We start from the raw sequence: 21,321 nt of genomic DNA on the forward strand, positions 1-21,321 counted from the left end.
TAAAGATGGGCGGCTGCAGAGATAGTGAATGCATTAGTTGTGATCTTCCAAAATTCCCTAGGTTCTAGAACGGTCCCAGCAGATTGGAAGGTAGCAAATGTAACCCCACTATTCAAGAAAGGAATGAGAAAACAGGGAACCGTAGATCAGTTAGCCTGACATCAGTCGTCAGGAAAATGCTGGAATCCATTATTAAGGATGTGGTAACAGGGAACTTAGAAAATCATAATATGATTAGGCAGAGTCAATACACTTTTATGAAAGGGAAATAGTGTTTGACATTTATTAGAGTTTTTTTGAGGATGTAACTAGCAGGGTAGATAAAGGGGAACCAGTGAATGTAGTTTTTTGGATTTTCAAAAGTCATTCGATAAGGTGCCACATAAAAGGTTGTTATACAAGATAAGGGCTCATGGGATTGGGCGTAATATATTAACATGGATAGAGGATCGGTTAATGGACAGAAAACAGTCGGGATAAACGGGTCATTTCTGGTTGACAGGCTGTAACTGGTGGGGTGCCGCAAGGATCGGTGCTGGGGCCTCAGCTATTTACAGTTCTATATTAATGGCTTAGATGAAGGGACCGAGTGTAACGTATCCAAGTTTGCTGACAATACAAAGCTAGATGGGAAAGTAAGCTGTGAGGAGGACACAAAGAGTCTGCAAAAGGATACAGACAGGTTAAGTGAGTGGGCAAGAGGGTGGCAGATGGAGTATAATGTGGAGAAATGAGAGATTATTCACTTTGGTAGGAAGAATAGAAAAACAGAAGTTTTTAAATGGTGAGAAACTATTGGTGTTCAGAGAGATCCTTGTACAAGAAACACAAAGTTACAAAAGGTACAGCAAGCAATTAAGGCGGCTAATAGTATGCTGGCCTTTATTGCAAGGGGGTTGGAGTACAAGAGTAAGGAAGTCTTACTACAATTATACAGGGCTTTGGCGAGACCTCACCTGGAGTACTGTGTACAGTTTTGGTCACCTTATTTAAGGAAGGATATACTTGCCTTAGAGGCGGTGCAACGAAGGTTCACTAGATTGATTCCTGGGTTGAGAGGGTTGTCCTATGAGGAGAGATTGAGTAGAATGGGCCTATATTCTCTGGAGTTTAGAAGAATGAGAGCTAATCTCATTGAAACAAGATGCTGAGGGGGGTTGACAGGGTAGGTGCTGAGAAGTTGTATCCCCTGGCCGGAGAGTCTAGAACTTGGGGGCATAGTTGCAGGATAAGGGGTTGGCCATTTAGGACTGAGATGAGGATGAATTTCCTCACTCAGAGGGTTGTGGATCTTTGGAATTCTCTACCTCAGAGGGCTGTGGATGCTGAGTCGTTGAATATATTCACAGCTGAGATAGATAGATTTTTGGACTCCAGGGGAATCGAGGGATATGGGGATCAGGCGGGAAAGTGGAGTTCAGGTCGAAGACCAACCATGATCTTATTGAATGGCAGAGCAGGCTCGAGGGGCCATATGGCCATGCCCGCTCCTATTTCTTATGTTCTTAACTTACTATGTACATGCATTAAGGTTAGGTGTATTTGAGGGATGCAAGGAGGGAAATAAATGAAACCAAAGGAACCAGGAGATCATACAAACACTCCCTTCAAGAGCACTTATTTGCTTTCGCCTCAAGTCCCAAGTAAGCTTCTTGCATTCTTAGTGTTTGAAAGCCATATCACACTAGTGATTTTCTTGGCAGAGATTGCCTGCAGTGTAAACTATTCCCACACAGCAAAAATATTGCGCAAGTGAAATTGCCTATCATGGTGTTTCTCATTCTTAAAATATAATTTAACCCTTGCTGTGAAATGATTAAAACACCAACCAAAGGGGAGAACCCATTAGGATCCTTTCCCTTTAAGAGTAACCATGCAGGCAATGTGAACACATCCATTCCCCAGGCCTGAATACAAGACTAGTAGTGGTAATGCACCCGAATCCATACCAAAAAAAAAGCTAATGAATGATCTAAGAAGACGACGAAAAAAAAGGCTCCAGGAGGCACCAGGTCAGAGAGTAAGTTATTCATGTAGGTTAAATTACATTAAGAAATGACAACCAAACTTCAGACAGATAAACTAAGATTGTTCCTCAATTGTGAACCATCACACACCAAAAAATCAGACCATAGTAATGTAGGAACTGGTTTATCTTGAATTGTCACTTGTCAATGCCTTGTGAAAACATTTTCTCAGGTTTATCAATTCTTCAACATTCAGCAGAACATTGCACCCTCTCTGAAGATCGAGATCTCATGACTATTTTGAATTGTAGAGAAAGCAAGAAATGGTCATGAAGGAAGGACGAGCTCTAGCATTCATTGCAGTGAAAGTCCTTTATTAAATCCATATACCTTTCATTATCACAATGAATGTTGGGAAAGCCCTGCCTCTACAATCAATTCTTGCTTTGTCTCACTTTTCAACAAGAGAAAACACTTGAAAATCTTATAGACCAATGGGATGGGGGAAAATTAAAGACAGATACGCACACAAAAGCTAGCGACCAGGAATAAAGAATACATTAACGCCACTAATCCTATTTCTGCAGCCCATGTGAGACACACAGGCGTGCTACTTTTATACTTCAGGTGCAACGCAACACCTCAGCTATATGGCTTTGTCTAATATTGATAGCTCAGATTACTCCCTGTAGCAACCTTAGATACAGGGTCAAAAGAAACTTGTTTCATGTTGGTATGCAGTGTGTCCAATCAGTAGGGTCTTTTCCCACAGTTGGGCAACTTAAGGTCAGTTCCCAGGCTAGTCTGTGGTCATGGCTTCACTACAATGAAGCGAGTAGCTGTGGGAATCTTGGCATCCTCCTGGCCAGTGATATTCCTGGAGTGGCCAGGAAACAACGAGACCCAACATGATGGGACTCTGCAGCAATAAGAAATTTGACTCTTTTTTAATTATAAGAACCAACCTTTTTTATGAAATAAAAGTTAAATTGATAGTTTTTAAAAAGAAATCAAGACTTTGAAGTAGTACTTATCCTGGTCTTATCCCATGCATTTTTTATTTTACAAAACATTCAAAATGGCGGGGGGGGGGGGGGGGGGGGGGGGGGGGAGGAGAAACAGACCAAGATTTACCTTGCGGAAAGCTGCCATAAGAGGTGTGATTTTCCGGTTGTCTGCTGCATCCACATCAGCACCAGCCTGCACCAATAACTGGACCACATCAAAATGCCCACCATTTGCTGCCAGCCATAAAGGTGTGTTACCTTTCTTGTTGCGAACATCAATGTGAGCCCCTCTGTAGCATTCAAACAAAAATCGAAATGTACAAAATTATTTTCTTTTGACTGAGCTTTTACAGGATCTTAATGAAATCAAATTGTAAGGATGCAATGCATTAAAAAATATTCAAACTTTAAATACCTGTTTATCAGCAGTTCACAAAATTTGTAGTGACCCTTATCTGCTGCAATGGTTAAAGCTGTATCACGCGATGAAGGCACTGGTGGTGCATTGACATCAGCACCTTTGTCAAGCAGAACTCTCCCCACCTCAGCATACCCTCCAGAGGCAGCTTCCATTAAGGGTGTAAGACCAGTCTAAATAGAAACAGTTCCAGTTAGATTAAACTGCTTCAGTTATACACTGTCAATTTTATCTGCTGTGCAACAAAAGATTTTGGAATAATCCTTAAACAATTAATATACTACACTAAATAGAATACAAGTGATCAATGTGCTGTCTGAGAAGCCTGAAAAAACTTGCATTTATATAGTGCCTTATCACAGTCAAAAAAAAACACCTTGAAGCGCTTCACAAGTGTGAATTATGTTACATTTAGTGACTTATGTAGACAAGCAAAGCAAACATGCTGCAACAGCAACGTTCCACAAACAGCAAGATGATCAATTTATTTTTTTAGGTATTATTGGTTGAGAGGAATTTTGGTCAAAGCATCAGAACTCCCTGATCATTGAGTTGTGCCATACCATTTTTAACATCCACCTGAACAGGCATATCAGCCAGCAATCCATTCAGTGTTACAGGTGAAGAACGGCGCTTCGAACAATGCAGCGTTTCAATTAAGCACTTCCTCGGTACTTCACTGGAGTTAGTTAACAAAAAATATTTACCTAAAGCAGGATTTAAAAACTATCTTGCTTTACAGAAGTACTATTTATTTATTATACTCCATTTAGACATCACTAACAAAATGGAACATTACGGTTATAGTATGTCAAATTTAATCTTTGCTTAAAACTGTTAGCAAAATCATCATTTTACTTCCACACAGTTGCAATATATTATGTAAGTCAGCCATACAACGTTTAGTCTGAAAATCTGAAGTGTTAAAGCAGACTGCCTTGTAGATTCACAAAACATGGAGAGGCTGTAACAAAACGATTATAAAAACTTATTATGTGCAATGCCACAAGATAGATAGATAGATACACATACATAAAAATTGGCAAACCTTTTCAACTATAAACTTCAATCTACACAGTTATAATCGAAACTGTCAATGTAAACTGGTCACACCCAGTGGAAGTTCTGCAGCGCTATCACTGGTAGGAGGGTGCAATTGCAGCATAAGTTTACATAAATAGAATCCATTATAAATTCCCATGTCCACATTTCTAATGAGAATAAAATAACAGTCAGAATGCATGACTTAAAAATGGGGCTGAATTATGTCTGTCCACCTTGGTCCAACTATCCCCTGCCCTCTAACCCCATTTCACCAGACGTTGAGGGTTTCAGAATGTGCAGACTATTAAAAACAAACAGTAGTGTTCTACTAAAATTAACTTCAAGCATAGGGGATGGAAGTTAAAATAATCCCACCAGGATGGAAGCGGGACTAAAAAAATACAAGTGAGAAGTTTTCACAAGGAATGTTTAGGGAGGCTGACTAACTGCCCAAGGATACCTTGTCTCACCCCCTCTCAAGCACCTTCCCACCTTCGATGCCATGATTATGCTGGCACACACCTCTCCCTCCCCTCCCCACACCAAATCATCTTTGGTACAGCTTCCACTCTCAGCGAGCGTCTTTTTTAGGCCCACTCCTGGCTTATGTTTTTTGAAGTACAGATTTACTTTTCTTTTAATGTTCCACTCCCATTGTTTGTGTGTCTTATAGCTTCATTTATGCTCTAGTTTTTTTTTTTGTCCCACCTCTTTCATTTAGTCCTGCTTCCTCACCCAAGTTCCCAAATTTCCTGCCTGTTTCCAAGCACCGAGTTGGGAAACATGATTTTAGTTTTCTCCCTGCTGCTCCAGCTGGTGACCCGACATTTGAATGGGAAGGGGCAACAGGAATTGTGGAGAGTGGGCAGAAGAAAAATTCGCAGAGAACGCTGAACAAAATGGCAGCCAGACATGGGAGTTGGAGCTTGAAGGACCAGGTCATGTGATCTGCTCCAGCCAATCAGAGGTAAGTACATAAACTGCCCAAACACGACACAAGCTTGCAGGTTAAGCTAGGAAACCTGAATCACTGCTGCTATAAAATGAATGGGCTATATAGAAGAAAATTCAAATGTAACAGAAATAGTGTTACACAAAGTGTCATGCTGACAAGGAAGTGCATACATATACAAAAATTAATTGAGGTCAGCTCCAGAAATAGTATGAAGCTATGATTATAACCAAATAAACATATTCAAGCTTGTGCTGCATGAATTCAAATAAACTAGTGAGGGGAGTAATGAAGTCAAATGCTCTTGCGAATAATTTTAATCCTTCAGTACAATATATTTTAAGCCTGGAGCGACTGTCCTTTATACATTTATATGTTTTAATAAACAATAAAACAGTAATACCTTTGCTCTGTGCTCAACATTTGCCTTCCTATCCAACAGTAGGCTGACAACTTCCGCTCGACCTTGGAAACAGGCCAGAGTAAGGGCAGTGTTTCTATTGGTCTCAATCTGGGCATTGATGTCAGAGCCCATATCAAGCAGCAGTTTCACAGATGCCACATGGCCATTCATAGCAGCTAACATCAGAGGAGAAATCCCTAATTTGCTGCCAGTCCTGCAACAGAATAAACATGTAAGGAATTTTGTGTTTACAAAGTTGCTCTGCAATTATTTAACTTTCTTTGTCTAAATTAAATTATGACACTCACAGATTATGTATCTAAACTAGCACATAAGTATGTCTTAAGGTGGTTTCTAACTGGAGATCAGTTTTACAACATGATTCAACTGGTAAGAAAACCTTCAGTCAGGAATGATGGAAGAGGGAGGAAAGAAGCAGCTGTTGAAAAGCTTAAACTAAATCAAAATTTCTTAAAATTATTTTCCTTTGTTCCTTTCTCTGTCCCCTGCCAAATTAAATGTAGCCTTCCACACCGACATTCACATAAAGCACACATAGAATCATAGAAGTTTACAACATGGAAACAGGCCCTTCGGCCCAACATGTCCATGTCGCCCAGTTTATACCACTAAGCTAGTCCCAATTGCCTGCACTTGGCCCATATCCCTCTATACCCATCTTACCCATGTAACTGTCCAAATGCTTTTTAAAAGACAAAATTGTACCCGCCTCTACTACTGCCTCTGGCAGCTCGTTCCAGACACTCACCACCCTTTGAGTGAAAAAATTGCCCCTCTGGACCCTTTTGTATCTCTCCCCTCTCACCTTAAATCTATGCCCCCTCGTTATAGACTCCCCTACCTTTGGGAAAAGATTTTGACTATCAACCTTATCTATGCCCCTCATTATTTTATAGACTTCTATAAGATCACCCCGAAACCTCCTACTCTCCAGGAAAAAAAGTCTCAGTCTATCCAACCTCTCCCTATAAGTCAAACCATCAAGTCCCGGTAGCATCCTAGTAAATCTTTTCTGCACTCTTTCTAGTTTAATAATATCCTTTCTATAGTAGGGTGACCAGAACTGTACACAGTATTCCAAGTGTGGCCTAACTAATATCTTGTACAACTTCAACAAGACATCCCAACTTCTGTATTCAATGTTCTGACCAATGAAACCAAGCATGCTGAATGCCTTCTTCACCACCCTATCCACCTGTGACTCCACTTTCAAGGAGCTATGAACCTGCACTCCTAGATCTCTTTGTTCTATAACTCTCCCCAACGCCCTACCATTAACAGAGTAGGTCCTGGCCCGATTCGATCTACCAAAATGCATCACCTCACATTTATCTAAATTAAACTCAATCTGCCATTCATCGGCCCACTGGCCCAATTTATCAAGATCCCGTTGCAATCCTAGATAACCTTCTTCACTGTCCACAATGCCACCAATCTTGGTGTCATCTGCAAACTTACTAACCATGCCTCCTAAATTCTCATCCAAATCATTAATATAAATAACAAATAACAGCGGACCCAGCACCGATCCCTGAGGCACACCGCTGGTCACAGGCCTCCAGTTTGAAAAACAACCCTCAACAACCACCCTTTGTCTTCTGTCGTCAAGCCAATTTTGTATCCAATTGGCTACCTCACCTTGGATCCCGTGAGGTTTAACCTTATGTAACAACCTACCATGCGGTACCTTGTCAAAGGCTTTGCTAAAGTCCATGTAGACCACGTCTACTGCACAGCCCTCATCTATCTTCTTGGTTACCCCTTCAAAAAAGTCAATCAAATTTGTGAGACATGATTTTCCTCTCACAAAACCATGCTGACTGTTCCTAATCAGTCCCTGCCTCTCCAAATGCCTGTAGATCCTGTCTCTCAGAATACCCTCTAACAACTTACCCACTACAGATGTCAGGCTTACCGGTCTGTAGTTCCCAGGCTTTTCCCTGCCGCCCTTCTTAAACAAAGGCACAACATTTGCTACCCTCCAATCTTCAGGCACCTCACCTGTAGCTGTCGATGATTCAAATATCTCTGCTCGGGGACCCGCTATTTCCTCCCTAACCTCCCATAACGTCCTGGGATATATTTCATCAGGTCCCGGAGATTTATCTACCTTGATGCGCGTTAAGACTTCCAGCACCTCCCTCTTTGTAATATGTACACTCAAGACATCACTATTTATTTCCCCAAGTTCCCTAACATCCATGCCTTTCTCAACCGCAAAAAACCGATGTGAAATATTCATTTAGGATCTCACCCATCTCTTGTGGTTCCACAAATAGATGACCTTGTTGATCCTTTAGAGGCCCTACTCTCTCCCTAATTACTCTTTTGCCCTTTATGTATTTGTAGAAGCTCTTTGGATTCACCTTTGCCTTATCTGCCAAAGCAATCTCATGTCCCCTTTTTGCCCTCCTGATTTCTCTCTTAACTCTACTCCGGCAATCACTATACTCTTCAAGGGATCCACTTGATCCCAGCTGCCTATGCATGTCATATGCCTCCTTCTTCTTTTTGACTAGGGCCTCAATCTCCCGAGTCATCCAAGGTTCCCTTCTTCTACCAGCCTTGCCCTTCACTTTATAAGGAATGTGCTTACTCTGCACGCTGGTTAACACACTTTTGAAAGCCTCCCACTTACCAGACATCCCTTTGCCTGCCAACAGACTCTCCCAATCAACTTCTGAAAGTTCCTGTCTAATACCATCAAAATTGGCCTTTCCCCAATTTAGAATTTTAACTTTTGGGCCAGACCTATCATTCTCCATAGCTATCATAAAACTAATGGAATTATGATCACTGGTCCCAAAGTGATCCCTCACTAACACTTCTGTCACCTGCCCTTCCTTATTTCCCAAGAGGAGGTCAAGTTTTGCCCCCTCTCTAGTCGGGCCATCCACATACTGAATGAGAAATTCCTCCTGAATACACTCAACAAATTTCTCTCCATCCAAGCCCCTAATGCTATGGCTGTCCCAGTCAATGTTGGGAAAGTTAAAGTCCCCTACTATTACCACCCTATTTTTCTTCTGTAATCTCCTTACAATATTGGCAGACTGTTTGAAATTGGGCTCTAAAAATTTAGATTTCAAAATGGATGCAAAGTATTCACAATCAGTTAATCAGTACCATAATCATATAACCTTACATCAAAATATTCTAACAGTTCCACTGCTCCAGCAAATTCTGACCCATTGTGTCGCCACACCTGTATTTTAATTTTCTTAATTTTTGGGAGAGCCGGGGAAGAGATAGAAAGAGCGAACAGATGGATTTTGAGACCAATGCTGGGGAGATCTATCAGGTTTAAACAAGAGATCTGCATCGGAACCAGGGTTAATGAACAAAGACTGGAATGATTCTGGTTGACAGCCAGATATTTCGACCACGAGGGGCAATATGGACGATTTCTGGGTATGCTTCCTATATCTGCATCAACTCATCTATCAGCAGCAATACCTGGAATTAATTTCTGCTCCAGCATTCAGAAGGATCTTTATGATGTTAACATAGCCACCAGAGGCAGCGAGACTGAGAGGTGTGTAGTCAGAAACATTGCGATGCTCTTTGTTTGCACCACGCGCCAACAGCAACTCCACCACCTAAACCAAGATATATTCAAAAAAGTTCAGATATGAATTTGAAGTCACCAGAATTTGATAAATTTATCAAACAATTCAGACCATCATTCTTCAATAATGGCTCATTAAGTAGGACACTGTTCAGACAAGGTGTACATGAAATGCTAAATTTGAATCATCCTACAGTTTTACTTTATGAAATTTAGTATCAAAATTTTGAGATCAATGCTATAACAAAAAGCGAACAATTACCACTGCAATAGACCACTGTAACTATGCTGATTAAACTATATAAAATACGCTCAAGGGAAATGTCTGAGCTTACTAAAATTAACAGCTTTTAAAATCTTAATGGCGACTTCATTACAAAATTAGAGACTATACATCGATAAAATGCAGTAAGGAATTTCCACAACACTGCCATATTATACTTATTATATTTAACCACCATTACAGAACAGTAACTAGAAAGATCTCTCACCTCTTGCCTTCCTCCAGAACAAGCCAATGACAATGGTGTATCCTTGGTGCGCTCAGATTGTGCTTCAATATCTGCACCTTTGTCCAACAGTATTTCTACAACCCCAACATGACCAGCCGTAGCAGCCAAAATAAGTGGAGTAAAACCTAACCAGAGGCAAAATAGTTAAGCATTTTAACAGACTGATTACACAGACTAATATAATTAGATTATATAAGCTAATATAATGATCAACATGTGGCAACAGAGTGGTTAAAAAAATTGGATTACCACTCTGAATTCTTGATTTCAGCCATGCTGGTGTGGGAGACACCAAATGAATAACGGAGTGTTCGGTGGTTGCTTTCGTGCACCTTTTGGTACACATCTCACCCTCTCATCTTAAGGTTTGTGGGTGGAACTAGCAGGAATAAAACAACATCTCCTACCTAGCAAGGTCAGGCAATTGCTCATGGAGGGTAAGTCTAGGCCAACAAGGCAGTTGTGAAAGCAAAGTCCCTGTAAGACCTTTTAAGCATCAGTGAACCTGCTTTTCACTCTCCCTCCCGTGGTATATAAGTTCTGGATTTCATTAGATCATTTCTTTGAGTAAACATACAGCACGGTTTGATACCGAGCCAAACAAACAAAATAGTCACGTGGTCTGTATTAGTCAGCTCATCTCAACCAGGGCAGCAGTATTTTGGTGACCATTACATTAATTAAGGGCAGATTAACCAAAGATAATGATCCTCTAAATAATGTCAAATAATATTCAAATGTGTGGATTAGTCATGTTGAAACCTTACAGGTATTTTAAATACCATAATTTTGAAGTCAGCCCATATAGAATCATAGATGATTACAGCACGGAAGGAGGCCATGCCGGGCCTCCGCAAGAGCAATCTAGCTCGTCCCACTCCCTCGCCCTTTCCCTGAGCCCTGCAAATTTTTTCCCTTCAAGTACTTATTCAATTCCCTTTTGAAAACCACAATTGAATCTGCCTTCTCCACCCCCTCAGGCAGTGCACTGCAGATCATAACCACTTGCTGTGTACAAAAAGTTTTTCCTCATGTCGCCTTTGGCTCTTAATGTCCTCTGGTTCTCGACCCTTCCGCCAATGGGAACAGTTTCTCTCTATCTACTTCATGATTTTGAATAGCCCTATCAAATCTCCTCTCAACTTTCTCTGCTCAAAAGGAGAACAACCCCTGCTTCCCCTGTCTATCCACGTAACTGAAGTCCTTCATCCATGGAACCATTCTAGTAAATCTCTTCTGCACCCTCTTTAAGGCCTTCACGTCCTTCCTAAACTGCGGTGCCCAGAATTGGACAATATTCCAGTTGTGGCCAGACCAGTGTTTGATAAAGGTTCATCATAACCTTCTTGCTTTTGTACTCTATGCCTCTATTTGTAAAGCTCAGGATCCTGTACGCTTTTTTTTAAACCGCTTTCTCAACCTGCCCTGCCACCTTCAAGATTTGTGCACATATATCCCCAGATCTCTCTGTTCCGGCACCCCTTTTAGAATTGTACCCTTTAGTTTATACTGTCTCTCCTCGTTCTTCCTACCAAAATGTATCACTCATCTGCCATGTCTGCCCATTCTACCAGCCTGTCTATATCCTCTTGAAGTCTCTCACTATCCTCCTCACTGTTCACTACATTTCCAAAGTTTGTGTCACCTGCAAATTTTGAAATCGTGCCCTCTACACCCAAGTCCAAGTCACTAATATATACCGAGAAAAGCAGTGGTCCCAGTACCGACCCCTGGGGAACACCACTGTACACCTCCCTCCAGTCCGAAAAACAATCATTCACCACTACTCTGTTTCCTGTCACTCAGCTAATTTCGTATTCAAGCTGCCATTGCCCCGTTTATTCCATGGGCTTCAGCTTTGATGACAAGCCTATTATGTAGCATTTTATCAAAAGCCTTTTGGAAGTCCATGCACACTACATCAACTGCATTGCCCTCATCGACCCTTTCTGTTACCTAATCAAAAAACTTTATCAAGTTATTTATACACAATTTGCCTTTTAACAAATGCGTGCCGGCTTTCCTTAATTAATCCACTCTTGTCCAAGTGACTGTAAATTCTTTCCCGGATTATCGTTTCTAAAAGTTTCCCCAGAACCGAGGTTAAGCTGACTGGCCTATAATTGCCGGGTTTATCCTTACACCCTTTTTTAAACAAGGGTGTAACATTTGCAACTCTCCAGTCCTCTGACACCATCCCTGTATCTAAGGATGATTGAAAGATTATGGCCAGTACCTCCACAATTTCCACCCTTACTTCCCTCAGTCACCTAGATGCATCCCACCCGAACCAGGTGACTTATGTATTTTGAGTACAACCAGCCCTTTTAGTACCTCTATCAATTTTTACCCCATCCAGTATCTCAACTACCTCCTCTTTTACTGTGACTTTGGCAGCATCTTCTTCCTTGGTAAAGACAGATGCAAAGTACTCATTTAGTAACTCAGCCATGCCCTCTGCCTCCATGTATAGATCTCCTTTTTGGTCCCTAATTGATCCCACCCCTCCTCTTACTACCTGTTTACATGCCTATAGAAGACTTTTGGATTCCCTTTTATGTTAGGTGCCAATCTAGTCTCATACTCTCTCTTTACCCCTCTTATTTCCTTTTTCAATTCCCCTCTGAACTTTCTATATTCAGCCTGGTTCTCATTTGTATTATCAATCTGTCATACACCCCCTTTTTCTACTTCATCTTACTCTATCTCTTTTGTCATCCAGGGAGCTCTGGCTTTAGTTGTCCTACCTTTCCCCCTCATGGGAATGTACTTGGGACTGTACCGGAACCATCTTCTCTTTAAAGGCCATCCATTGTTCAATTACACTTTTGCATTCCAATCTTTGATTCCAATTCCTAGGCCAGATCCGTTCTCATCCCACTGAAATTAGCCCTCCTCCAATTGAGTATTTTTACTCAAGTGCTCCTTGTCCTTTTTCAAAGCTAATCTAAACTTTATAATACTGTGATCACTGTTCCCTAAAATGTTCCCCCTGACACTTGCTCCATTTGACCCACTCCATTCCCCAGAACCAGATCTAGCAATGTCTCCTTCCTCGATGGGCCGGAAACATAATCAAGGAAGTTCTCCTGAACACATTTCAAAAATTCCTCCTCCTCTTTGCCCTATTTCTATCTCTATCCCACTCTATTAGGATAGTTGCAGTCCCCATCACCACCACTCTATGGCTCTTACACCTCTGTAATTTCCCTGCAAATTTGCTCCTCTATATTCTTCCCACTAGTTAGTGGCCTATAGAATTCACCCAATAGTGTAATGGCACCTCTGCTGTTTCTTAACTCTAACCAAATAGATTTTGTCCTTGGCCCCTCCAGGACATCCTCTCTCTTCAGCACTGCAATATTCTCCTTAATCAATACTGCCACCCCCCCTCCTTTCTTTCCTTCCCTATCTTTCCTGAACACCCTGTATCCAGGAATATTTAGTACCCAATCGTGTCCTTTTTTGAGCTCGGTCTCCCATCATGACATCATATTCCCACGTGGCTAATTGCACCTGCAACTCAGGAATCTTATTTACTATGCTTAGTGCATTTACACACATGCACTGTAAACCTATCTTACACCTTCTTGTATTTTCTCAGTATGGTGTTAGGTGGGATCAGACTATTTCTTACTCTAGTGCTATCTGTCCCTCCCAATCCTTTGTGGACCTTGTTTTTCCTTTCCAATGCTACATCCTGGTGCCCACCCCCACCAAATTAGTTTAAATTCTGCCACAGCACTACTGAACCTCCCCGCGAGGACACTGGTCCCAGCTTTGCTGGGGTGCAACCCGTCCGGCCTGTACAGGTCCCACTTCCCTAGAACTGGTCCCAATGCCCCAGAAATCTAAAGCCCTCCCTCCTGCACCATCTCTCCAGCCACACATGCATCTGCTCTATCTTCCTATTTGTATACTCACTGGCACGTGGCACCAGGAGTAACCCAGAGATAACTACTTTGAGGTCCTGCTTGTTAATCTCTTTACTGGCTCCCGAAAATCTGCCTGCAGGACCTCATCCCTCTTTCTACCCGTGCCGTTGGTACAGATATGGACCATGACCTCTGGCTGTTCCCCCTCCCCCTTCAGAATGTTCTGTAGCCGCTCAGTGACATCCTGGACCCTGGCACCAGGGAGGCAACATACCATCCTGGACTCACGTCTGCGGCCGCAGAAACACGTGTCAATTCCTCTAACTATTGAATCCCTATCATTATTGTTCTCCTGACCTTACTCCTCTCCACCACCTCTCCCACACTGTACAGCTGAGCCAACCATGGTGCCATGGACTTGGCTCTGGCTGCACTCCCCAGAGGAATCCTCTCCCTCGCTACCGGTTAAAGAGCGAGATGCACTCAGGGGACTCCTGCACTACCTGCTTGCTCCTCCTTGTCTGTCTGGCAGTCACCCAGTCCCTCTCTGCCTGCACACTCTTGAGCTGTGGGGTGGCCACCTCCTGAAACGTGCTATCCAAGTAGCTCTCAATCACAGATGCACTGCAGCTGACGACACTTCCTGCACACGTGGTTGTCCAGGACACGTGAAGCGTCCTGGAGTTCCCACAGAGCACAAGATGTGCATTCAATGGGACGTTTTAACAGGTAGACTATCCCATAATTCATCTCAACAGCCAATCAGTAATGGAATATGCACTCATCAGCCATTTTGTAAGTCACTGTACAAAGCATGGAGCTTGTACACTAATCGTACCTACTAGCTAGTTGTACTAAACACCTGGCTTCTCAAAATAGAATACCAAGATCTGCTTAGCACCGCCATAATGAAAATGGCTCTCCACCTACAAAAGGTTAGATGGGGTGCAATATATAGATAGAATGGATAAGATATTTTAATCAATATACGGAGCAAACTTATTCCCAAGCCATATATAGAAGAGTTGGCAGTGCTGCTTCCAGAGGAGGTGGTGGTTTCTATGGACACGTCCAGTGACAATACCGCCCTTATAACACAAGCAGAACATCTTCAATGGCCATGTTTGCTGAGCTAACAATGTCACTCTTTGCAGGCCAGTGAGGAAGCTCTGTGGTCACTAGGAGAAAGGAATAGAAGGATATGTTGATAGGGTGAATCGAAGTAAGGTGGAAGGAGGCTCGTGTGGAGCATAAACACTGGCATGGACCTGTTGGGCCAAATGGCTTGTTTGTGCTGTAAAATCTATATAATTGGCTTATATGTCTTCGACCCAGCCCCTTCCCCCATTAGGGAAGGTACAGTGGTCAGCTTCATAGCTGCAAAACATGACTTCAAATTTCAATAACTATCCCAATTACTCAAAAGCAGTTACAAGTCACACAAGGAGTAAAGCATTTGAGAAATTAGAAGGCAGAGAGAAAAAAAAGTAAATCATGAGCAAAATAATCTTCCTGGTAAATGGATCTGGATTCAGCAGATACTGGGATAACTGCACCAGCCACCTTTCAATTCTTCCCAAAGGCAACCAGGCTTATCCTTGTGGAATCTAACAAGCAACTGAAGCATCTTTTCTCAACATTATCCACGAGTAAGATTCCCCATTATGCTAGATTGCATTTATTCTTGTACTCACAAAAGTATACTCACTACTGAATCCAGCAGCTTCAAAATCTTGATTTATCTACTCCAATTAAATGAAAGCTGATCCAAGTAACAAATTACCTTTTTTATCCCGGTGTTCAACGTTAGCACCACGAGCTATTAACACTGATACAAGTTCTTCATGTCCCCCAGCACAAGCCAATGTTAATGCAGTATCGTGGTTACTCTCAGTCTAAGTAAACAGATAACACATTATGCAATGAAGGTACAAGGCATAATATAGAAGCAACACATTCATACACTCAATGAGCAGCAATATTTATGCAATTAACACACATTCAAAGTTTAAACATGCACATTTCATAATTTGACTTCATCCAAATCTTAGCATTACAAGCATCAACTGCACCTAGAATAGTGTACTGTATAATTCAATAAATTTCTATTTTACTAAGTGAAAAGCATGTATTACATGTTTACAAAATACTTACCTGCGCATCAATTTCAACTGAAGGATAGAGAGGCAGCATTGACGAAGGAGAAACAACTGGACTTGGAGTTTGAGTACGAGGCTGAGGAGTAGGAGGTGTTGTAGTGTGGGAAGAAGCATTCGGTCCAGAAGGCATTCTACTACTCACTGCTGCAAGACAAAATCAATTGTCATTTCGGCGAATTTAAGGCACATCAAAATGAGAAAGAACTACAGAGTTTTGGTAGATGCAGACAACCCTTCACATAGAAAAAGCACATTTTGGAAAGTGAGAATCTATTTTGCAACAGTGCCACTTTTAGCATTTTGCAGATATAACCTACATTAAAAATACTAAGAAATAAAACCCAAATGTCATTCTGTTTAAGATGTAATATTGAAGGCATTTAAAACAAATTTAACACAGCCAACAGTGCCTCAGAAAGTCATTCAATTATGGCAGTAATATACAAGACAGTTTAAATACCTAAATAAGGAAACATAGCACTACAGAAAATTGAAGAATCTCCATTAAAGAAGTTTAATAGTTTTGAGCTACAGCCCAAGTAGTCCCACAAGGATAGTGCCCTTTTAACCTTACTCTTCAAAAAAAATAACATTAAGTTTTCTAAAATCAGAATCTCAGTTTGAAGATTTATATAATGTATATTCAACTTTTTGTGGTTCATCAGCAGATCACGCATGACAAAAATATATTCCTTCAAGAAATACTTTTGCAAGTTCTACAGTAATTGCTTGGTTCCAAGTTTCTTCTTTAGTTAAGTTGAAACGTTAAAGCTATCTACACTACTAAACGCCACATTAAACAAAAAAATCACAAACGATTACTTCAAACAAAGTAGATGGTCAATGGGTCTTTACAACTACTGCAATTAAAATAATAAATTATTAGGGAACCAGTATCCTGAAAACAAGTTCTCTAATCAGGAAACACAAAGTAATCCAAAGGATTCTAGGTGGTTTCATTAAGGGAACCCCAAACAAGTCCATTTTGTGTAACTATCTAATTATCCAGGATGCCAGTCAAATACCAAAATGCATTGTATAACCATTTGTTTGGGACTCTGCAAAATATGCTGAGAATAGTTTAAAGAGCTTCATCCATTTAAAAAGCTCCTATGGAAAACTGGTCCTTCTCCATCTGGAGATTGAATGCACATGTGATGGCAACCTATCTCCTTCAAGTTGACTTCATTTCTTGACTACTAAGCAAGACCGATTAGTGTTGGACTCCAAGTGTTTGAGTGGTACATATCAGTGGGAATCAGGTAAAATCTGCTTGAAATGGTGTCGCTCCTGCACAGGAATAGAGGCAGAGGGTTGAATTTAAGGCAGGGCCAGCATCAGGCACTTCAAGCTCAAAGATAACATGAGTCACAGAGTAAAAGCCTCCTCCACTTTGCCCCAACTTCACACTAACTGCTTTATAACAGAATAAATCTGATTTTAGAATGCAAGACATTCAAAAAAAATTTTTCAATGTCTGTATGGGTAGAAGGATAGAGAAGTGTAGTCTACACCCACAAAAGCATAATTTGCTTACTTTGATAAAAATACAAAAATTATTTTTCTTGAGATTTCTGCAAGGGAACAATTCATTATTTCCCTAATATGGTTTCATTCCACAGGTGGTGGTCTGTACTTTTTCTACCACTAGCAAAAAGTAAGCTACACTAAGGAATTTAGCACGAATAAATATCTGATCCCCAGCAAATGTTACAAGTAATTTTTTTAAACACAGACTAGCCCCTTTCCATGCAAAAATGTAGCAACTATCACATTTATGCATTTCTCACTCATACCTACCCAGTTCAATTGCATTACATTCAAACTTCATGCACAAAAAGCAGTTGATGTTTCCCCTCTTTTTTTTCCCTCCCAAGTGGAGTTACCCAGAACGATCTACTTTAGTGATCTGTAGCTAACACTAATACACTTTGAGGGCATCAATTCCTACCACCACCACCACCTCACAATTTAAAAAAATTGTACATTAGCAGAATGGTGCACTAAATGAAACTGAACAGATTTGTCCCATGCCAACTCAGCAACACTGATTCACTTTTTGGGTTTTCATTAAGTTTTAAATGGAGCAGCTTCCCTTGATGGCTCAACCCATACATTGACTCATACAGACCAGAAGGGTCCCAGGTTTAATCCTCCATTTGTGCTGAGCTAACTCATTTAGGCAGCAGTTACAGTCCTAATGTTGACCTCAATGCACTCAGGGACAGGGAAAATCATCTTACAGGAAAACACTAACGCCAACTAATTGATAACAAGCTCTCAAGGTAGTAGCAGTGGGAGACTGAAGACCCAAAACGGAAATCAAATTTTTTACTACTTGTTTTGGATGGGAAGGAGGGATGACGGTAATGAAGTAAAAACTTGAAATTCTACTATCTCGATCATCCTGCACTAAAATGAGATGTCAATTCCCACCCATGCCCAAATAATCACTGAGTTTCCACAATTCTGATCCCTGAAACAGTCACTGAATTACTTAAATTTGCCATGTGGAAATACTGGAACTGGTGGATAATCTCAATTTGTTTTGATACTGCAGCACCTGATCAAGCCTCTCAACATTAAAACGCCAGTCTTCCTTGTGGGGTTTAATAAATGAATTTAACTTGTTTTAATAGTTTTACATAAACAAGCTGTCACATCATCATGAAAAAAAATCCTAGTGACAACTTCAAGTTATATTGTTTTTCATTTTCAAAATATCTTTAGTACTGTGATAGGTGGAGAAATCATACGCAACTTCTGATTTTCATTTCATTGTTAGTTGGATCTGTTAAGCAAAATTTGCCCAGTGAACACAAATCTCCATATCATTGTGTTCTGATGGTCATTTTTATGACACAGCTGTCCTCATAACAGGTGCACCTGTTTGTCATCTTATATACAAAAAGATTTTCAACACAGGATAGTAAGCTTTTCATGTTGCAGGTTTACTGTTGTTGAATTAATTCACATCAAATAGAAAAAGAACTGCATTTACTTTACTGAACACTAGGATTAAAAATTTATAAAGGAGAATTCTTTGGTGGGTTGGTATGATTTTCAAATGGAAATGTTTTCTCTTATTTCTCCACCCCACTTGAAAAAAGGAAGTAGAACTAAAGCAGCTTGATCTGTACAATTCCTAGGTATTTCAATTCCACAATTGTTGAATTTTCCAGTTGCTTTCCCATGCAATATTCCTTGAAGGTGGTGTGGCAACCCAATCCCAAACTCTGACAATGATCCTCTAAAACTAGGTAAAGATTAGGTACAAAACCAGTGTGATTTCTTGTACGATGGAAAACACCTAACCCCCACCACAAATTATTAAGCAATATTTAGCTGTGTAATTGAAATACTGAAAATGTGGGTTCCCCAGTGTTTCAGTGGATAGATGTACCATTTACTGAACTACACAGACAAGAAAGGCACCACGTTTCATCTTCGTCTCTACGAAGTCCAAGGTGATCTCTGCCGGCGGCACTACAATTATACCTCAGCATTCTTGAGTATGTCATGGTGGGGGGAGGGGGAAGAGAGGGGAAGAGAAGCAGGGGACAGAGAGAGTGGATAGTGTAGCTGGGGCAAAAGAGCAGGTAATTTGTCATGGTTCCCACTCCTGGTCACTATCTGCTAGAAAAGTGCACACGTATAGACAATGGGCTTGATTGTGATACTCCCTGTGGTCAAACATGCCAATATTCACCATCTTGCCCCAAGTATGAAGAATGGCCTCTTGAGTAAGGTATTGAAGGGATATCAGCATCTTTGGAACTATAACCCAGTATGAATAATTGCTTGCAGAAGAGGCAAGAAAGTGGGGGAGGGACAGCAGCCGGGGGTGAGATATTGAAAATACAAAGATGTTCCTAGCTTTTTTTCCTTTCTTCCCCCCCAAAACTCTTCTCAAGGCTAGTAACTCAAACTAGAATATGGTTCAGTTTGGCTCAGTGGCTAGCACTCTTGAATCTTAGTCAGAAGGTTGTGGGTTCAAGTCCATTCCAGGACTGGCATCCTTAAACCGACACTCAAGCACTGAGGAAATGCTGCATTGGTGAAGGTGCCGCCTTTTAGGTGAGATGCTAAACCGACCCAATTTCCTGTTCAGATGGATGTAAAAGGTCCCATGGCATTAATTATAGAAAAGCAAAGAATTCTCCTGGCATCATTGCTATCAATGCTCCACTTAACTACCACCCAAAACAAATTAACTGATCATTCATCTTTATTTGCTGTTTGTGCAATCTTACTGTCTGCAAATTGGCTGCTGTATTTGCCTACATTACAATAGTGACTACATTTCAAAAGTAATTTAATGGCTGTGAAGTGCTTTGGAACGTCCTGATGTGAAACGCTACATACATTGAAGTTCTTTCCTTTTATAGGACACTTGTAAACTTCTGGTACGTCATCCAACTTTTCACACTTCACTGCGTGGAGACAATGACTATTGGGAGGCTATTTGACTGTGCGGAGCTTCACAGCTGAGCCCCATGTGTCCTCATAAGTGCACTTCCAACAAGTTACTTGGTAACTATTAGGAATTAGAATCTTACTGATTCATACTCTCCCTTGCCCGGGCACAGATTACAACTTTCTTGCTGAGATCAGCACTCAGTACAGACCAAGGGGTAAGCTTGAAACCTACCTTACTCAACTAATTTTGTTCTGCATCACAATATGAGAATATTAAACATAACTAGAGGTCATCAATATAATAGTCACTAATAAATCCAATAGGGAATTCAGGATAAACTTCTTTACCTGAAGAATGGTGGTAAGGTGGAACGCACTACCACAAGGAGTGGTTGAGGCAAATAGCATAGATGCATTCAAGGGGAAGCTAGATAAGCACAAGAGGAGGAAAGGAATAGAAGGATATGCTGATAGGGTTGGATGAAGTAGGAATGGAGGCCCGCGCGGAGCATAAACGCCGGCACAGGCCAGCTGGGCTGAATGGCCTGCGTCTGTGCTGCAGACTCTATGTACTATGCATTTGCCCATTCAGCTCTTTTTTTTTGGGGGGGGGGGGGGCGGGGGGTGGAGGAGAGAAGAGAGACAAAGCATATGACGCAGAGTGCTGTGACTGCAAAAGGCCTCTGATAAAGTACTGCGCCAGAGACTTTTACAAACTAAGCTACTGGGTATCATACGACGTGGACTAGTAACTAGCTAAAGGACAGTCATAAAGGGAGTGAGATCATAATAGAGGGTGGGGAAAATATGGTACACTACAGCCAGTGGTAGGATCCCTCCTGTTCCTGGTATACATTAATGATATGGAATCGCAGTATTAGTTAAATTGACAGATGACACCAAGCAAGGAGTCAGCCGAGATGTTACAAAGAACTCAGTAAGGTTTGGACCTGAGCTGATCAGTGAAAAATGAAGC

General features: G+C 41.2%; 1 protein-coding gene across 10 annotated transcripts in view; it reads right to left on the reverse strand.

Moving 5' to 3' along the window:
* ankhd1 (ankyrin repeat and KH domain containing 1) overlaps nucleotides 1-21,321 on the reverse strand; it is a 160,156-nt gene that overhangs the window by 38,071 nt on the left and 100,764 nt on the right. For 9 of the 10 annotated variants that reach the window (XM_067996302.1, XM_067996301.1, XM_067996300.1 and 6 more), the window contains 7 exons: nucleotides 15,922-16,070; nucleotides 15,551-15,662; nucleotides 9,872-10,017; nucleotides 9,269-9,411; nucleotides 5,792-6,005; nucleotides 3,390-3,565; nucleotides 3,102-3,264 (listed from right to left, as the gene is read on the reverse strand). In XM_067996302.1, the coding sequence (XP_067852403.1) occupies nucleotides 3,102-3,264; nucleotides 3,390-3,565; nucleotides 5,792-6,005; nucleotides 9,269-9,411; nucleotides 9,872-10,017; nucleotides 15,551-15,662; nucleotides 15,922-16,070 (1,103 nt within the window). The remainder of the gene's footprint in view (nucleotides 1-3,101; nucleotides 3,265-3,389; nucleotides 3,566-5,791; nucleotides 6,006-9,268; nucleotides 9,412-9,871; nucleotides 10,018-15,550; nucleotides 15,663-15,921; nucleotides 16,071-21,321) is intronic. The other variant, XM_067996296.1, reaches the window with a different exon arrangement.

This window comes from Heptranchias perlo, chromosome 14 (genome assembly GCF_035084215.1).
Source record: "Heptranchias perlo isolate sHepPer1 chromosome 14, sHepPer1.hap1, whole genome shotgun sequence".
Lineage (NCBI taxonomy): Eukaryota > Metazoa > Chordata > Chondrichthyes > Hexanchiformes > Hexanchidae > Heptranchias > Heptranchias perlo.